The 20847-nt window shown below is 41.0% G+C and overlaps 1 protein-coding gene across 2 annotated transcripts; it reads left to right on the top strand.

Annotated features, from left to right (window-relative positions):
• The first annotated feature begins 40 nt into the window (after positions 1 to 40).
• On the top strand, positions 41 to 15992 carry gopc (golgi-associated PDZ and coiled-coil motif containing). 2 transcript variants are annotated; one of them, XM_034076642.2, is made up of 9 exons: positions 41 to 559; positions 4706 to 4870; positions 7240 to 7263; positions 9230 to 9405; positions 11260 to 11425; positions 11508 to 11603; positions 12664 to 12828; positions 13102 to 13267; positions 15298 to 15992. In XM_034076642.2, exons 1-9 carry the CDS (start codon positions 299 to 301, stop codon positions 15399 to 15401), a joined length of 1323 nt encoding a protein of 440 aa, XP_033932533.1. In that variant the 5' UTR covers positions 41 to 298; the 3' UTR covers positions 15402 to 15992. The 2 variants fall into 2 exon arrangements, with proteins under 2 accessions (XP_033932533.1, XP_033932534.1); XM_034076643.2 differs by lacking the exon at positions 7240 to 7263.
• The last annotated feature ends 4855 nt before the right edge of the window (positions 15993 to 20847 follow it).

Genomic DNA, 20847 nt, shown 5'->3' with positions numbered 1-20847 from the left:
GATTGGTTTAGCTCTATCTGACATCCACTACTTTTCCTTGCAAAGAGGCAGACAGACAGTAGTAGTTGCATCACAGCCTGATGTGGAACTTCCTGGTCAAGAAGAGCTTTTCCCGAGAACCAGAAAACGCTATTTGTCAGACTTCTCTTCGCTAACCCAGTACACAATCTATCCATTGGGTTCCAACGTGATTTCGACTGTGTTATCTCGCAGTGGTCAACAGAGAGGAGGGTCATTTAAGGTTAATAACACTCAGAGTTAGCTCCTAAGCTAACGTTAGCTCTGTTTTGCTCTCGCTATGTCCGCCTCGGCTGGATGCTCCCCAGTGGGTCAGAGCTCGGGCCTCGGCTCCGGGATGACCATGTTTCGCTGGCTAGAAGTGCTGGAGAAAGAGTTTGATAAGGCCTTTGTGGACGTGGATCTGCTGCTCGGAGAAATAGACCCAGATCAAGTCGATATTACGTACGAGGGTCGGCAGAAGATGACCAGCCTGAGCTCCTGCTTTGCTCAGCTCTGTCACAAAACTCAGACGGTGTTTCAGCTGAACCACAAACTAGAGGTTAGTAACTCTTGTGTACAATTCAACCTAAAAATTAATTTTAACGTTAATATATTAATCATTAAATCAACTGCCGTGACCGAAAACTGATTGGTGTTTACGTCATACCTGTCACTCTTGTGGTGACGTTCTGCCATCATGTCATGTGAAAAGCCTCAGTCAGTGCTATACACTTTGACTAACTCAAATACAAATATAATTGTTATAACTGGTGTTTTACTGCCACTGTCCACAGGCACATTTAGAGCTCTAACGCAGTGGTTCCCAAAGTGAGCTGATTATCGAGCCTTCATTGTAACAGTCGCGGGTACATTGTGTATATGCGTGGGGATTGTTGCAGTAGAAAATTCCACTGTTGCGACCGGGTACATTAATGGAAATGGAAATGTTTGAGCACCCTCTATGAAACGTCAAGCTACCCCACAGCACCCCCAAAATAAATCTCTGGCGCCGCCACTGAGCCTGACTTGTGTTGGGAGGGCCCGACTTTTTTTTTCTCCAAAGGGGGGGGCCTGACAGAAAAAGTTTGAGAACCATTGCTCTAACGGTTGGTCGAATAATGGAAAAGCCAGATAATATTGACTTAATAAGCGTTTCAAAGTGCGGAAAATGTATGTCCATGCAGTTTATATTCTCTGAAATGTCAAGGTGTTTGCTTTTCTTTATCAAATGTCATGTCAAATAAATATCTTTGTGTTTTGAACTGCATATTTAAAGATATTTAAAAACATTTTCTTGCACTTTGAGAAACTGGGATGGACATTTTTCACTATTTTCCGACATTTTATAAAAACATGTTAACATTTTGTATTGATTAAAGGTGGGGTAGGTACGTTTGAGAAACCGGCTCGAGATCGCTAGAATTAAAAAAAAATACACAACCGGAGAAAATCTGCCACTTCCTTACAGAGCCCCTCCTCCAACACACACGAACGCGCACATGACCAATGAGGGCACGAGATAAGTTTGTGCCCCGATGGGAGGCTGACAGGCAGGGAGGCCATCTTTTTACAGTATTACGGCTTCTGCAGATGAATTTTTCTTTATGGATTTTTTGTCAAAGCACTTAAGATATTCATTGCTATCGGGATGTTAAGAGCATTCCATGGAATATAACAAAAAGTGTATCTCGAGCTGGTTTCTGAAACGTACCTACCCCACCTTTAATCTAATAAACTATCAAGATAATGTTTGATAATGTATAAGCTCTACGACACCTAACAATTATTTAAAGGCACCTAACCATTATTTAAAGGCATATGTCCCTGCTGTATGCCACTTAAACACACCGTGCCACTTCACTTTTTTCCTGAAAGATACGTTGTTAAACTGGAAATAGAACAACACATCTTAGGCAGCTTTTATTTATGTGATACACGTGTTGTTCTGATATCAGCACACTGAACTAGCCAGATGTAGATGTATGACCAACAGGCTACAGATCTATATAACAGAGATAAGCATCCGAGTTTCACACACACATGTTTAACATCCTTTATGACTGTGCTTGGGGTATTACAAGACTGTTCTAAGCATCCTGATGAAAACTCCACTGTTTTACAAGTCCTAACGATGACGCACACCATCTCCGAGCTGCAGGTGTTCACCAGTGGAATGATGGACACGTTGGTAGGAAGCGCTTCTATGGAACCATAAAGAGTGCGTTACACCCTGCTGTGTGTTCAAGGATGTGAGTTCCGGAGGCGATGTTAAAACAAGCAATGAAATGTATTGATGATGATTCAGCAACAATGTATTTAGTACTAGAGAATAAAGAACTACGTGTTATTAAACTAGAAGGTAATGTGTGTAGTCATTAAAGGTCACCTATTACGCAAAATCCTCTTCTTCATGTCTCTTCTACATCAACATGTGTCCCCTCTTCTTCATGTCTCTTCTACATCAACATGTGTCCCCTCTTCTCCATGTCTCTTCTACATCAACATGTGTCCCCTCTTCTCCATGTCTCTTCTACATCAACATGTGTCCCCTCTTCTTCATGTCTCTTCTACATCAACATGTGTCCCCTCTTCTTCATGTCTCTTCTACATCAACATGTGTCCCCTCTTCTCCATGTCTCTTCTACATCAACATGTGTCCCCTCTTCTCCATGTCTCTTCTACATCAACATGTGTCCCCTCTTCTCCATGTCTCTTCTACATCAACATGTGTCCCCTCTTCTCCATGTCTCTTCTACATCAACATGTGTCCCCTCTTCTTCATGTCTCTTCTACATCAACATGTGTCCCCTCTTCTCCATGTCTCTTCTACATCAACATGTGTCCCCTCTTCTCCATGTCTCTTCTACATCAACATGTGTCCCCTCTTCTTCATGTCTCTTCTACATCAACATGTGTCCCCTCTTCTTCATGTCTCTTCTACATCAACATGTGTCCCCTCTTATTCATGTCTCCTCTACATCAACATGTGTCCCCTCTTCTTCATGTCTCTTCTACATCAACACGTGTCCCCTCTTCTTCATGTCTCTTCTACATCAACACGTGTCCCCTCTTCTTCATGTCTCTTCTCCATCAACACGTGTCCCCTCTTCTTCATGTCTCTTCTACATCAACACGTGTCCCCTCTTCTTCATGTCTCTTCTCCATCAACACGTGTCCCCTCTTCATGTCTCTTCTACATCAACACGTGTCCCCTCTTCTTCATGTCTCTTCTACATCAACACGTGTCCCCTCTTCTTCATGTCTCCTCTACATCAACATGTGTCCCCTCTTTTTCATGTCTCTTCTACATCAACATGTGTCCCCTCTTCTTCATGTCTCTTCTACATCAACATGTGTCCCCTCTTCTTCATGTCTCTTCTACATCAACACGTGTCCCCTCTTCTTCATGTCTCTTCTCCATCAACACGTGTCCCCTCTTCTTCATGTCTCTTCTACATCAACACGTGTCCCCTCTTCTTCATGTCTCTTCTCCATCAACACGTGTCCCCTCTTCTTCATGTCTCTTCTACATCAACACGTGTCCCCTCTTCTTCATGTCTCTTCTACATCAACACGTGTCCCCTCTTCTTCATGTCTCCTCTACATCAACATGTGTCCCCTCTTTTTCATGTCTCTTCTACATCAACATGTGTCCCCTCTTCTTCATGTCTCTTCTACATCAACATGTGTCCCCTCTTCTTCATGTCTCTTCTACATCAACATGTGTCCCCTCTTCTTCATGTCTCTTCTACATCACCATGTGTCCCCTCTTCTTCATGTCTCTTCTACATCAACATGTGTCCCCTCTGTGGAAAGAGACTCTGAAAGTTTCAGGAACAAAGATTCTCTCTCTTTTTGATCCATTTCTATAAAAACCTGTCTGAAAATGAGCTGATCAGATTTTGGCCACTTTATGATGTCATAACGATGTGTTGTCTTGTGTAGCCATTAGCCAATCAGCAACCAAGATAACCCCCCCCCCCCCCCTCCCCACCTTATCACCTGAATCTCCTCCGAGAGCACCATTGTGTTCTTTTTACCCAAATGTCTCTCAGAGCGGCGTGGGGAGGGGCTCCTTATTTTCATCTAAAGTAACAGACAGAGAATCAGCACTTTGGAAACAGGGCTGAAACAGAGGGGATTATGGGATGTGTATTTCTGCAAACTAAGGTTTTAAATAAATGTAGTAGAGTAAAAGCACACGATTGACCTCTGAATTGTAGTGAAATTCAAGTTCAAAGTAGCAAAAATGAAATACTCAAGTAAAGTACAAGTACCTCAAAATGTTACTTATGTACAGTACTTGAGTAAATGTACTTAGTTACTAAGTGAACACACCTTTAGACCTGACACATTTAGCTATGGCACTGTCGTATACATTGAATCATTCAATTTGATAATATGTAATCAACTTAGGCATCCCTCGCAAAAAAAAAAACCTGAATAATTTCGAATATTCGATTAATCGTTCCCATCCCTAGTATTTACTGATGTATTTTATGTTGTAGAACAACACGTGAACATCTCTTAAGCTTGTTTTAACCTCTGACCAACAAACAAACAACACCTTCAAAAACGGTTGAGACCAGGGGACAGGAAGTGCTAAACTGCTCAGTCATTCCCAGGTTGTAGGACTCGTTCCTGCACCAGTGTTTAGTCAGACCGGACATATATCTGACTCTGATATCCTGCCCCCCCCCTCCAGGCTCAGTTGGTGGACCTGCGCTCTGAGCTGACGGATGCGAAGGCGGAGAGGAAGGTGGTGGAGAGGGAGGTCCACGACCAGCTGCTGCAGCTCCACGCTCTGCAGCTGCAGCTCCACTCCAAGCAGGGCCAGGCGGAGGACTCGGACTCCATCAAGGAGCGACTGGTGAGAGCTGCTGGCACTGTGCCCTCTTCTGATAGAGACACTATTGATTCAGACACGCAGGGAGGGGGAGGCCAGTATTACATCAAACAAAGGTTCACACTGGAAAAGAAATGTTGACTTGAATTCAATGTATTATTATGTTGCTGCCCTATTGTGTGTGTAACCACTACTGGTTGTTAGTTTTTGAGGTCACACTTTGTTTACTTCATGTAGGAGGTGTGAGCTTGCTTTATCTGTCGGGATTGTTTTACAGGGTTGTCTTAAAAGGAAAGAAAGGTAATCTCATCTAGAGAAGAAAGAACACCTGCACACTGACAATAACCTATTTAATATGAATGCAGGACAATATTAAAAGGCTTAATTTAAATGCACATTTGAACTATTTTGATTTAGTTTCTAACTGTATGTCCCATGTTGTAAGTTAGGTATCTGTATATATATATACAACACCAGACTCAAAGACATCTGGATTTATAGATTTGTATGAACCATTACACTGTGCTAATGAAAAATAATACAAAAATAATTTTAAAAAAAAAGTTCATTTATCGTGGGGAATATATATATATTTTTACAGTTACTTTATTTTAAAAATGAAATAAATAAAAGAGAAAAAGAAGAAAATAAATATTTGTTAAAATCCAGACATTGTACTACAACATAAAATCATTATTACAATTATTATATACAGTGGTGTATGTTGTGAAATACATACATTATATATATATATATATATATATATATAATAAATTACTACATTTTACATTATATTTATCACATCTTGTCTGTATTAAAGTTCAGATTTAATACAAACAACAAGACCTGTATTAGATGAAAAATACCATGACTTATGTTTCACGACAACACATGCGAAAAGACATTTGAAACAACGTAATCCATATTTATGTAAATATTGAGCGCACAGATGCTCATGTTATTCTCTTTGTGTTAACCTGATCACTACAGAACCTCTGCCTCGTAGTGGGCTGTTTTGTGGATATTAGGGCTGTACCCGAATATCCGAATATTCGTTCGTTGGAGTACTATTCGGGTTTCAATTTCGTTATTCGGATATTCGTTTTTTCCCCCCGTTTTTTAAATTGAATTTATTGAAATCTCCAATATCAACGTAAGAGCTTGTGCCTCTTCAGGGGGTGCTAACACTTAACCATAAACGTTATCGTTTACTTTCTCCGTCTTTATATGTAGATATTACTTTTTCTCGGTTAATCTCCGTCACGTTGTTTCCATAGCAATAACAACTTCCTGTCAACTGCGCTAACTCTCCTTCAAAATAAAAGCATGACCATACAAAATAGGAAGCCAAGCCAAATTACACTTAAGACATATACAACTGCAACGAAAGTGACAAACACAATGCGATATCCTTTTCAATTTCAAAGAACACAAATTGGGTTACATTAACAAATAACTATAAAACAACAATACTGTAGAATAACAAAATGAATGCCGTGATTAAACCGCAATACACGTGTTGAAGTGGTTCGCTGCTAATTACTACGCACCCCCCGCGCGAGCCGAATATTCGCTGCTGAGTACTACCGAATATCCGGAACCCGAAAAATTGTATTCGGGACAGCCCTAGTGGATATCTTCCCCTCCACAGTGCTTTAAATGCTCATACATCTTTATCTTTTTATAAATAATATGCAAATCAAACTATGGGTTCGGTACATCCATATCTTGTGCAGTTTAGAATGTCATACTACCAGCCATACTGAAAATGGTCATAAACTGGGTTTTTATGAATGCATTTGCAAGCTAGCAGAGTATATTATTGAAAACAATGCAAATCATTTATCATCAAAGAAACACGTACTAATATAATTCCTTCACTAATTGAGATGGTCCTTAATAGATGACTAAAGTCACTCAACAATCGTTCTAGCATGGATTCCTCGTGACAGCCGAAAATATTTAGACCAGCCTGATGCAAAGCTAACAGCTAGGTCACAGCTACGGTAATACAGTGATGATGTGGTCAGCATCGGTCCTGCTATGCATTAGAGAGGTTTTATTTATTGAAACAATGACGTTACACATGTTGGTCAGGGGAAAATAGATTTGAAGCCAAGAACTAAATGTTAGTTGCAGTATCATAAATGACCAGAAGGGGAGCCAGTGCGAGCTGCTGCTGCTGTGGTGCTTTAAACTCACTTCCTGTTGCTTCCACTGCAATTGCCTATGCTTCAATTACTGGGACTGCTTCAATTCCTTTTTTCCAACCTATGCATATTCTTTGAAATGATCTGCCACTTGTTTGAATGATTCACTTGCCATCTTTGCTGCTTGAAATGTACATTTTTCTAATCTTTGACTTCTTCCTGTTCTTCCTCTGCCTCTGAAAGCCTGCAGTTACTTTGGACGAGATGGTAAGTCTGTCTATGGGTTTCATTGTAGAAAGTAGAGTGATTAGAAATAAGTTATTTGGATTGCATATAGATGTTGTGGCTACACTGTATGCAACTAGTGACTCAATGATTCTTAAAGGCAGGAGTAAAAAGGATTTCATGAATTCTCGCTGACTGTACACAGCCACGCATTCAGTTCTCAATGAAACAATAAAGGCAGGATTCATTCTACTGAATGCAGTGCTATTGAATCCTCGAGAGTCACCATTAACCTGACTGCCTTGGCGCTGGAATAGAGTCGGCAACAAGACTTTATTCCCCCCCACACTTTGACTTGTTATGGTCTAACAGCGAGCCTGGTATTAAAGGTGGGGTAGTAAGTTTCAGAAACCGGCTCGAGATACACTTTTTGTTATATTCCATGGAATGCTCTTAACATCCCGGGCCGGCTAAACAGATTGGATGGCCTACCTGCCTGTCAGCCTTCCATCGGGGCACAAACTTATCTCGTGCCCTCATTGGTCATGTGCGCGTTCGTGTGTGTTGGAGGAGGGGCTCTGTGAGGAAGTGGCAGATTTTCTCCGGTTGTGTATTTTCAAATTCTAGCGATCTTGAGCCGGTTTCTCAAACTTACCTACCCCACCTTTAAGGTCATGAAACAATAGCGATAATATCTCAACATATGGCCTCTAACATGGCCATTAACCATTCAAATCAACCAGCAGTAATTCACATACAATCAAAGAGATCTGAAAGTCAATCAAATGTCATTACAAATTGGGTTAATGACTTTGTTTTGGATTATTTTCTAAAATATTTATTCAAATAAGACCAGTTGTTTGGTTGATGGCTAGAGTGTAGCTGCAAGATAACGGTCTCTATCTATTTCATAAATATAAGTTCTCTTAAAGTTAGCAAACCCCTTTTCCTTCATTCTAAAAGTAAGAAAATGCTCCTCACAAGAGAACAGCGCATTTGACAAGGCCTTTCACTTTCACTGCTTTATTTGTAGCTCTGCGATGTAATAAAAGCTGCTACCATCATTGTCCTACACCCTGGCATCAGGACGCTTCTATCGGCTTCACCATGCACTATGTGGATTCCAAATATTCTTGCTTACTGCCCTTTGTAATTCTCTCACATTGACTATTTAACTGTCTGTAAAACCATACTGCATCCATATGATTATCTAGCGTCTAGGATAGAGGAAATAGTTTCAGTTTTCTGTGCTGAGGTGTTGAGTTTCCTGTTTCCTTTGTTTCCTGATCTGCTAATGGGAACTTTCTGCGAATGAAAGAAATATCGATGACATAAGACTGATGGAAATCATCTCTAGAGAGAACCATTCAATATCCTGTTCAGCGTTGTATTGGGCTGGACTCTGAATAGACATCCTCTGACTACTCATGTGTTCATAAAGCAGGCACACATTTTTCAAAACCACTTTGCACCAGCTGCTGGTGAACATCGTAGAGCATTTAGCATTAAATATTCAGATGTATTCACGACTTTCTTTCAGATATGCTTTTTGCTTTTACATTCCATTTTGGATCAAATCTAATCTTATTCAAACACATTTTGAACACATTACCTGTTATCTTTAATTGAAAGTGTAAACAGTAAACACAGATTAGTGGAATCTGAACAAGAACTTAGTACAAAAAAGAAAAAGAGATCCCACTTGGACATTTTGCCAAAATCTAACTGTCATAGCCTAATACTGAATTTAAAATGTCCTTATTATAGTGATTACATTTCTCATGGATGAATGTTCTAATTAAAGAAAACATTCAGCCTAATCTGATTCTGAGTGGGGTCTTGAACTCCCCACAAAGGTATTGATTAGATTGAACGCTAACTTTGTTCCCATGTAATGTATATAAGTAAACTGGTAGGACAAATGCCTCTGCTAGGTGGCGCTGTGAGAGGAACAGCATCATCTAGCTCCTGCTGCTCGTGGTGTTCACTGAGGATGTTCTTGTTTCAGGAACAGGAGCTGGTGGTCAACAGGAAGGATAAAATAGCAGAGGCGCGGCTGGAGGTAGAGATGAGGCTGTTCAAGAAAGAGAACGAGGCTCTGCGCAGACACATGGCCGTGCTGCAGGCCGAGGTGTACGGAGCCAGGCTGGCAGCCAAGTACCTGGACAAGGAGCTGGCTGGAAGGTGAGGAGGAGAGGTCATACACATGGTTTGCTAATAAGATACCACGTCATTTTGGTACGACTTAAACCAGCGTAAACATCTGAAGCAGACTTCACTGTTTTTCCATTTGTAGCCATTGCAATATGCTTCCAGCTGAGCCTTAAATCTGCACAGACCTCCACTGTTTTTTCCCACAAAAGCAAGTGATACAAAGCATGTACATTCGGTTCAGATTCAAGTAATGATATATACACACACACTGATCACTCTAAATCTTCATTTCCATCCCACCACTGTCCCTGACCCACCCACACATCACCCATTCACTCATTGGGTTACAGGTTACGGTACATTAACAATAAATAAGGAGGGATAATTATCCAATTGTGTTGTTTGTTACTGATTTAGTGCAAAGAGAAAATACAGACAAAGACATTTAAAAAAAAAAATATTATAAAATAAAATCTGCAAGACCTCCACTCTTTTTATGGTGCAAACAAATCATCATGAACAACCAATGTACTCAACATTACGTTGACTGTAATTCACGTTGATGTTGCATATTTCCCTTTAATGATCTATGGATACATACAGAGCCAACCTTACCTTTTAAAAAGTAGTGTTTGACGGAGCCCCCTTCATACCTCCATCTCTGACTGCAGTACAAGGTGCACCTGCTCTGAAAGTCACAGGGTGCGTCTCACTTCTCTTATTTTTTATTCCTCGGGCTCGGTGTCACCGGAAGTTGATTTGTCTGCGCCATCTTGAGTACCGTCCCAGTGGCCTTATTTGTGCCGGAGGAGCGATAATCGAGGAACCACCAGACCATCCTCCGATGAAATCCTCAGACACTCGCCCCGCCTCCTTACTGTGTATCGCTCACTGATTGGACGATGCAGCGCCTGCACTGATCTGGCTGCTGTCAGACGATCGGCTGTGCGGCGTCATCACAAACGCTTCACGTGACGCTCCGGAGGAAACGACGTCCCATTGCTCTTAAAACTCATTTCCCTGCTTCTGCACATTCACACACCTTTGGCCATCTGGAGCCATTTGGGGTTTAGTATCTCGCGCAAAGATTCACCGACATGTTGACTGCAGAGGCTGGCAATCGAACCTTCCTATTGGACGAGGACCTTTATATCCTGACCCACAGCTGTGACATGTGACCCGGGTTTTGTGACTTTAGACCAAAGTGGCTAATCAGGTTCAACTGATCCAAGTACACATTCAATGAGTGAATGCATCGCGGTGATATTGTAATCAACACGATTCATTTTATAATTGATGGACAGCACTTACAAATACTAGTATGTACTTTGAGGAGATGAAACAAATACACATGAGGTGTTGCAATAAAGAAATGCATGACAAACTCGTAAAAGTTGACTTTAATTAAATGTATTATGTCAACAGATTTCACATAACTGTATTACGTTAGTTGAAACAATAATATTAAGTTTAAATAAAAAAATATTAGGTTCAACTTAATATTATTGCTTTCAACTAACCTTATACAGTTATGTGACATTTGTTGACACAATGCATTTAATTAGGGTGAATGTTTTTGAAGCAATGATAAAAAGCCTCTGGAAGATCGGAGGTAAGCTGTCCTTTAATACACATCATGTTGTTCAGCCTGTACTTGCTAAATGTGAGTTTCCTTACGTTATGTTCAGGAAGTATGGCTTCCTCTAAGCTGCTAGTTTAGGATTTGTATTAAATTATAACATTATTAATGAATTATCGGCATGAATTCCAACAATTATCTTTTAACTTCAAGAAACTGGAGCATGACTGAAAACACCACACCTACGAGTAACCATAACCCTGAGTGAAAGGACTGACAGCCTCCTCTCTTGCTCTGTGTTCCAGGGTGCAGCAGATCCAGTTGCTGGGCCGGGACATGAAGGGGCCGGCCCACGACAAGCTGTGGAACCAGCTGGAGGCGGAGATCCACCTGCACCGCCACAAGACCGTCATCCGAGCCTGCAGGGGGCGCAACGACCCCAAGAAACCCCTGCACTCTCCTGTGGGGCATGTGAGTGGAAAGTACAGAGCGCTCAGGACCGTGGATACCTTAGTCTGTGCTTCCAGAGCTTAACGTGTTGATATGATTACAGAATCCAAACATGTTGAAGAAGACTCAGGGGGTGGGCCCCATCAGGAAGGTGGTGCTGGCCAAAGACGACCATGAGGGGCTCGGGATCTCCATCACAGTAAGAACTCACCGCTGTCATCCTTCTTCCTGAATACATCACCTACGCTAAGCTAAAGGCGGCTAATGTTTGGCGTGATGATGTTGTGAAAAAACGCTATTTTTATCACACATTTAACATTCAGACACTATTTACTGACATCTTGTATGTCAGAACAAAAGGTTCAAGTCGCTTCAGCTTGTGTTAACCACAGATATTATTTCAGGCATCTATCCAAAAATATGCTCAAAAAACCACTGACTTTCAGACAAGCCGAAGCTGTAAAATGCTAAGTCATCTCGGGGTTTCAGGACTCATTCCTACACCACTCTATAATAGCCGCTTTCACACCAACTACTTTGCCGTACTTAGTGCCGGCACTAAGTGCACCAGCAATTCAATTCGCCCAGCCAATAGAAATTGGTACTTTTTTCTCCCGAGGATAGTACCACCTCTCTAGCAGGCACTAAAAATGGCGGTAAAAGTTCCCGGCACTAAGTACTCTTTTTGGTGTGAACGCAAAATAAGGGCTACTAACGGAACTAAACGGGAAAAGTACTCCGGTGTGAACGCTCCTCATGTATGTTGCAAATGAATGCAAACACACTGAAAATACTGATACGTTGACTTTAATTAAATGTATTATGTCAAAAGATTTCACATAGCTGTATTAGGTTAGTCGAAACAATATATTAAGTTTAGTTAAAAAAACACTAGGTTCAACTTAATATTATTACTACTTTGTTCAGCCTGTAGTGCACTGTTCTTGCTAAATGTGACTTTACTAACGTTATGTGCTTTACAATCAGGAAGTATGACTTGAAAGCAGCTCGCTAAGGAACTTGACATTTTGAGAATATAACTCCTGCTGTATAAGGATGCTTTCAAACAGCATCTGACATGTCTTGTACTGTGCACTGCACATGATGGCTTGATTATGGTATAGCAGGTCCTGGATGACACACTTCTTAACCAGCAGGGTAAATAACATATGAGTAAAGGGAAAAGGGAAATGGAATCAGGCATGAAAAGTGCAGAGATCGCCTAGTTGAGTTGAACTCTGGTTCTGTCTTCTCCTCAGGGGGGGAAGGAGCACGGTGTTCCTATTCTCATCTCTGAGATCCATCCCACCCAGCCTGCAGACAGATGTGGGGGTCTGCATGTGGGGGACGCCATCCTCGCCGTCAACAGCATCAACCTGCGAGACGCCAAACACAAGGAGGCCGTCACCATCCTCTCCCAGCAGGTAACACAGCACACACACATCTGTAGACACACTAATACACACACACCCCCCCCCTCTGTGCTCACTGTGTGTGTGTGTGTGTGTGTGTGTGTGTGTGTGTGTGTGTGTGTGTGTGTGTGTGTGTGTGTGTGTGTGTGTGTGTGTGTGTGTGTGTGTGTGTGTGTGTGTGTGTGTGTGTGTGTGTGTGTGTGTGTGTGTGTGTGTGTGTGTGTGTGTGTGTGTGTGTGTGTGTGTGTGTGTGTGTGTGTGTGTGTGTGTGTGTGTGTGTGTCAGCGGGGACAGATAGAGTTCGAGGTGGTGTACGTGGCCCCGGAGGTGGACAGTGACGATGAGAACGTGGAGTACGAAGACGACAGCGGACATCGTTACCGCCTCTACTTGGATGAGCTGGAGGAGAGCAGCACAGTGGCGCCTAGCAACAACTCCTCATCACTGCAGGGTCAGTTTCCAAATAATACAACATTTATTCTACATTATGGATTTATTATATCAGTATCGTTTACATCATCAGGTCAGGTCTTTGCTTTGGGCAAATCGCTGTGAATTTCAATGCGAATTTCTCGTAACTTTTATTCTTGGTTGCACAATAGAAACAAGTCACAGTGAGTCTCCCTGAATGTAGTAACAGTTATTCTCTTTCCAAAAAGGGACACTCAACTAGTGTTCATTTCGTTGACTAAAACTATGACAAAATATGTTCGCCAACGACCTTTCTTTCCATGACTAAAACGAGACGATGACGAGACGGCACCGACGGCAGTAAACAATAACTGTAACGAAATCATCATGCAATATCGTTGACGAAAAGTGACGAGACGAAAATGTAGTTTACTAAATAAAAACTATGCCAAAATCTCTCTTTACTTTCGTTGACGAAAAATGAGGAGACGAAATATTATCAAAGATAACATTAAATCTCTGATAGTCAGTTTTTCTCCCAGCAGTTCCATTTCCGGTGCTGCGGGAGGGCAGCAGCAGTGTGTGTGCTGCGCGCGGCGGTGCATTTGAGTTACACCGGGCAGCGGCACACTGTGAACTGTCAGGAAGACTCGGGTCTAACTCACGGTCTAACTCACGGTCTAACTCATGGTCTAACTCACGGTCTAACTCACGGTCTAACTCGCGGTCTAACTCATGGTCTAACTCATGGTCTAACTCACGGTCTAACTCGCGGTCTAACTCGCGGTCTAACTCATGGTCTAACTCACGGTCTAACTCGCGGTCTAACTCGCGGTCTAACTCATGTTCTAACTAACCTTATTTAACAGAAAATAAAATGGCAACAACAGGGCTTGGGAGCAGTGGTCGCGTTAACCGAATAACTGAAATGTTCTATATAATCTGATGACTAAAAAAGACTCGACAGTTTTCATTGACAAAAAGTTGACTAAAATAATTAGTTTTCTTTGACTAAAATAAGACTAAAATGCTCAGACTTTTAGTCGACTAAATCTTGACTAAATAAAAACAGGATGAAGGTGACTAAATATGACTAAAACTAAAAAGGAAATTTAGCACGGGACTACACTCAACAGCATTTTATGCTAAAAAGTCTTACATTTGAGTTGGTGAAACCGGCAGGAACCCTGCACAATATACTCTCACTTTACAACATTTCAGAGGGAAGTATTTTAATATTTGCACTACAGCTACTATTTACTTATTATTTACTTTTAATTAATGATGCATAATGACAATCTGCACAGTGCTCACACGTCGGCCCAATTCTAATCCAGCCCCTTCACCCTCTCCATTTTTGCATTCGTATGGAGGGTCCGCCACATTAAGTGCCAATACAAACAAACTAGTGGGTCCACATTGGCCCTGAGTTAAAGGACCCTATTAGGCTATTAGGAACCCCATCAGGTTCATATCAGCATGTAGTGTCTCTACTGGGACGTGTCTCCATGCCTTAATGTTCTAAAAGCTCTTTACTGCCTGTGCTGCAGCACCTCTTTTCACCCTCTGTCTGAAACCAGAGCCCAGTCTGCTCTGATTGGTTAGCTGGCTAGCTCTGTTGTGATTGGTTAACCGCTTAGAGATGTCCTGCCCCTTAGCCTATCACGTACAATGTGTTGGAGCGCTAGCCAATAGAAGCGGGAGTGGTACATCGTGATGTCATTATGTTACAGAGGTAAACAAAGGAGTCCAATGGAGGTGTTTCAGGCACGGGGGATTGTAGCCTTAGCAGACCTTTTACATGCACACAAACCTCTACACACACTGCGGGGAAGGGGAAACCCCAACAAGCAGAATATGGCCCCTTTAACCTGCTGCTCGACCTGAACAGGTGTGACGCTGTTTGGCTGTTATGAACCGTTCGGTTCACAAAATACATTTAAAATGTTCATCCAGATTTGATCAACTTCAAGTTGATATTATATCATATATATCCATGTCTCGTCTCAGATGCTGTAGATGTGTTCCCTTGATTTGACTCAATGTACATCTGAATCCCCCCCCCTGCAGCTCTGGAGAAGATGACCCTCAGTAACGGAGCAGGGAACGGAGACACCGTGACGACTTCAGAGGAATCCCCCTCGAAGCCCCCGGAGAGCGATGGCTCCTCCTAGAGGCTGGGGGGGGCCGTCGGGATTCGGAGATAAAAAGAGGAGTGGGGGGATTACGTCTCTCAAAGAACTGAATCAAAGACATAGAATTCTGCCACACACCTAGGGACGGGGGGAAATGGCAGAGTTCTGTTTTCCCTCTTTCCTCTTGGTGTTCAGGGGAGGCGGGATCGGGGGGGCATGTGGCAATGATTGGGGCAGACGTACACATTTTAAGAAGTGAAATGCGTAGAGGAGGGAGGGATACTGAATCATGTTTGACTTTTGTCTGAATATTTTACTAAGATCCGGATGGACGTTGACGGGATGTACATGTTTCCGAGCTGGAGGCACAGAGAGAGGAAGTTACTGGAATTGAAAATCTGTTTTTGAAAAACGCCTTTTAGAGTGTTTTCTTGTGTTTGTATAGTTACTATTCTGTTCTCGTCCTACAGGCACAGACACCAGGAACATATCTTGGAAAGGAAATAAATAAATGTTTTTTAAAAGTATGTTGACAACCTTCCAGCTAAAGCTATCCAGGCTCTTTCACATGAGATGTTTAATCGGACTGAAAACAACCCTGTGAAATAAATCCCAAATGGTAAAGTCCAATATGCTTTATTTACACATTCAAGTCAGGAAGGTAGAGACAGTTGATGTATCGGGGTCTAACTACCACATGAATGAACATCATAACACTAACCGTTTGTCCGTTTAAAAGGCTCTCCACTGCTGCCTGTGTTTGTCTTATCTTACAGACACTCTGTAGCCGTACTTAGTGCCAGCACTTAGCACCCCCATGGAACTAAGTACAGATCGCGTTCACACCGGAATAAGCCCCTGAGGGAAGATTACTCAAATGAAGCTGCTGACGTCACTTCTTCTTCTTCTTCTGCTTTGGGTTTACTGGCAGGCCGCAAACAGCTTCACGGCGCATACTGCCACCTGAAGTCCCGGAGTTCAGTAGAAGCTGCTGGGACTTTCCAATTCCAGGCACTATCGGAACTAAACGGGAAAAGTACGAGTAAAAGTACTCCGGTGTGAACGTGCCTTTTAGGATTCCTTTAGTTGTTTTAAAGTGGGGTTTTATAAGGGTCTTATCCGTGGTTTGTTTATTGCCTACAGTAGATACCATCAGTTTAGAGGGCTACTTTAACAATATATTGAGTATCACAGTAAGTAATGTAACCTGATTACTTTCCGTTGCTTTTGGATTAAGTTAATATCAAATGTAAATCCAATAAATAAAAGGGAAAATAAATATCAATAAGGTGTTTTTTTATTTAAGTGTATTAGAAAAGATGAAACCAAGATTTTTACGATCGAACATGTGTCTTTTTAAACAATAGAATAATATAGTTCACAAATGTTGTTTACAAGAAGAAACCCAAACATTATATTTATTCTTTCTATGTTTTATAGTCCTTCAGTTTCAAATGTATTGTAACATTGTAATTTTTACAATTAATTTGTTTTAATTAACTGATTACACGTTTCTTTAAAATAACTAAGGGAATACAGTTACTTTTTTGTATCCTGATTAATCCTGAGTACACTTAAAACAATGCAAAGTTGACTTTAATTAAATGTCAACAGATTTCACATAACTGTATTAGATTAGTTTAAAGTAATAATACTATGTTTAACCTTTTAAAACGTAATATTATTGCTTTCAACTAACCTAATACAGGTGTGTTCATTTACATTACATGTTAATTACATTTAATTAGAGTCAACGTTTCCGTTTTTCAGTGCAGTCTCACTATGTACCGTATATTTAAAATGATGTATTTGACTTTAGGGAGTTGCTGGTTCACCCTGCCTCGATCGGTTAGTTTGTGTGTTTAGTTAGTTCACATTCAAAGTGACACAATAACAGAAACAGGTCTATAGATAGAATCGCATAACATGGGAAATAGCGTTATGAGAGCAACATCGAATATTCTAAATATAGTGTACACCTCACCAGGCTTGGGGGATTTCATGTAACAGGATAACGTATTAAAGGTGGGGTGTAATTCACTTCAGATACACTTTATGTTATATTCCATGGAATGCTAACATCCCGATAGCGATGAATATCTTAAGTGCTTTGACAAAACATACATAAAAAAACGTCATCTCTGGAAGCCGTAGTAGGCCTACTGTAAAAAGCACGACCAATCATCTGAGCCGGCCCGGCTAGAGTAACTGGATGGCCTACCCATAGATATATATATATAAACACTAGATGGCTCATGCGAGATTTTCCAGCGTAGCTGACCGGCCGCCATCTTGCTACAGTTAACAGTTACTCTGATTCGCGTTATGGTAGCTGTTGTAAGGTGAGTGATCTGCACAAAAATACTCTTAACTCGCTGAAATCTTGACTGATTTACAAACGGTTTGGTTTATTATAAACATGATTAGCATGGCTATGATACAGGATGCTTGGACATGTTGAAATTGCAGCTTTTCTTTGTGTATGTGGTTGTATTTATTAGCTGGCTAATAACAAGAGGCTGTCAGTGAGACCTAGTATTACAAAGTTCACCCAGCAACTTTACACCAGTGGGAGAGGCAGAACTGCTCTTTCTTTTCAACACAACTTAAGTTACACATGATTTCTTCCAAGTGGTTTGGCTTGTTAAAAACATCTTGCATTATGATACAGGAATTTGCTGGCTTTGTGTTTACAGAAGTTACTGTACCTGACTATGCCGGACTTTTGTGCAGCCTACGGATGCTCTAATCACCGCAGTCTGGAAACAAGAACCCGTGGGATCACCTTTCACGTGTAAGATATGACAATATTATGACTAAAATTAGGATAATCGTTAATTACTTAGTGGATGTATGTACATTACAAGTCCTGCTACACAGGATCAGTGGGGCTATATGAGATAATAGTATTGCAAGATTGTTGTTGACCCAGCCTCTTTAGAATATGTTGTTACCATTTCTTTACACAATTATTTAATGTTTCTATTGGACACCTTTTTTATTACTCTTAGTGTGGTTGTCTTATTCTTAAAGTAGGCTATACATACATGCATACATACCAAAAATATGATAATTTCGGTGTGTATTTTTGTCCTACCCTTAATGTTAAAGGAAAGAAGGGAGGAACATGTTGACAATAATTTATATATCTGGCTACCTTTCTCATGTTTTTAAGGTTTCCCAAAACCAAAGATAGGAGGAGGCAGTGGGAACTCGCCCTAAGAAGGGACGGTTTTGTTTCCTGTGACAGGACCAACCTGATCTCACCAGAATGCGTGACTCCACCACGACTCCTTAACACCACAATGCGTGGTGGACTCACGAACTTTGTTACATTTGCGTGTCGGCCCCACGCAAACAAGCCCAATGTAAAGTGAATGAGGCTCCTTTGTCGTGGTGCACACACGCATTTCTACAACGTCCTTCAGGGAGCTTTTATTCTATAAAACGTTTTTAAAATATACTTTATAGCTTGTAGTAACTCGCGGGAGGCTTCTTTTATTTTATTTGTATTCATAATAATTTTTATTTTTCGTCAGAATGTATTATGTTGCATTAGTTACGATTTTGTGTTCTAAAAAAACAGTGCATTGTGTGTAATACAACTGGGATTTTTATTAAATGAGTTAGTTTTTAAGGAAGGCCAGAGCTTCAGCTGTGTCCAATAGATTGTTCCCTTTAGTTAACGTTTTTTAAAAGAACATTATATTCCTATTTGATCATGTCCCCTTTATTGTATTACGGAGAGCAATGTGAGCATCCATTCCCATTGGATAACGGAGAATTTTACCCCGGAAGTAAGTATTATCCTTACTGTCGATTGATGTCACAGTGATATCTGCACGACTCATCAACTCAAAAACACCAGATTATCCTTGTTGATTACACAACATTGATTGGTTTAAGTTGTGTACAATACTTTTGTAATTTTCCCCTTCGATTCGGAGAAACAAAGATTTGTTCAGTTTAGGATTGCCGAAGACACTACACTACCCAGAATCCTCAGCTATTGTTCCGCGTTGCCTCAAGCTCTGTGATTGGTTGACCTCCAACTGCATTCCATATGAAAAAAAACGTTTCGTAAAAGATAAATCATACTTTATTCAGCAGTGCTTGCATTACTCTTTGAAAGTCATCACATGAATGCATTGTAAATAGTACACATCTGTCGTAGTTCTTTCTTTATCTACAGAGATCTGGCCTCAAAATAGACCGGAAACTATTCTTTTACCGTTCTGTTTTAATTTCACAATAAAGTTAGTAGTAATAATTTGTTTGATATTATTGTTTTTTATTAACTACTCATGTTAAGACCATATTTTCTGTGTTGCTGTGGGGTTTTTCCATCGCTTTTGTGTTACAAATATCAAAACAATAACTAAATATATCCGTCGTAAACTAAACCAGAAACGGCAGTATATTTTATTTTGTTAACACTGTAAACTTGACAGCTTTTTAACCCAAACCACCTACTGGTTAAAGCACGTTATTACACGTTTAGAGTAATATTGAAATCTTGAAAAGGGATGTCCAAAATAGCAATTATTTACAGTTTTTAATTAACTAATTAATTTGTAGAGAATAACGAGTAATGTATATACTTTATAGGGATCTGCAGATAAATATTTAGTCTTCTCAAGCACCAACAATCATTACATTACATTACATTGCATTTAGCTGACGCTTTTATCCAAAGCGACTTACAATAAGTGCGTTCGACCAACAAAATACAACCTTGAAGAAAACAGAATTATAAAGTACATCAGGCTTCATAGAGCCAAAACATTTCAAGTGCTACTCAACTGGCTTTAGATAAGCCAGTCCTCCAATCAAATATCTCTCCTGATTGTTGGCACTTGACAATCACCTTCCCTGAATTTTACTCAGGTGTAACTAAAGTCTGCTTTAAGGGTTGTTTATATTTCACATCATTCATCAGAATCTGTAAAGTAACTAAAATAAATGTAGTGGAGTAAAAATACCAGGTTAACTTTAAAGAAAGCCCTCATGCTGACGCTGTGTACAAGAAGGGGATGAGCAGACTCTATGTTCTGAGGAAGCTGAGATCCTTCCACGTGTGCAGCAAGATGCTGGAGATCTTCTAGTCTGTTGTGGCCAGTGCACTCTTCTTTGCTGCGGTCTGCAGGGGGGGCAGCATCAGACCCGGTGACACCAGCAGGATCAATAAAGTGATCTGGAAAGCTGGGTCTGTCATCGGCATCAAGCTGGACCCCTTTGAAGCTGTGGTGGAGAGGAGGACACTGAACAGGCTGTTGTCCATGATGGATAACCCACCCATCCTCTCCACCTGCAGCTGGACAGTCAACGGAGCTCCTTCTCCAACAGACTGCTGCAGCTCCGCTGTCACAAGGACCGATACAGGAACACATTGCTATCCACTGCAATAACTCTGTACAATAAATCACCTCTGGCTGGAAGAGAACTCTCTGCTCCGTAGTTTCTCTAATACAACCTCGCTGTACGC

Source organism: Pseudochaenichthys georgianus, chromosome 24 (genome assembly GCF_902827115.2).
Source record: "Pseudochaenichthys georgianus chromosome 24, fPseGeo1.2, whole genome shotgun sequence".
In the NCBI taxonomy this organism is placed as follows: domain Eukaryota; kingdom Metazoa; phylum Chordata; class Actinopteri; order Perciformes; family Channichthyidae; genus Pseudochaenichthys; species Pseudochaenichthys georgianus.
The sequence above is the reverse complement of the archived record's forward strand: the minus strand, read 5'-3'. Positions and strand labels throughout refer to the sequence as shown.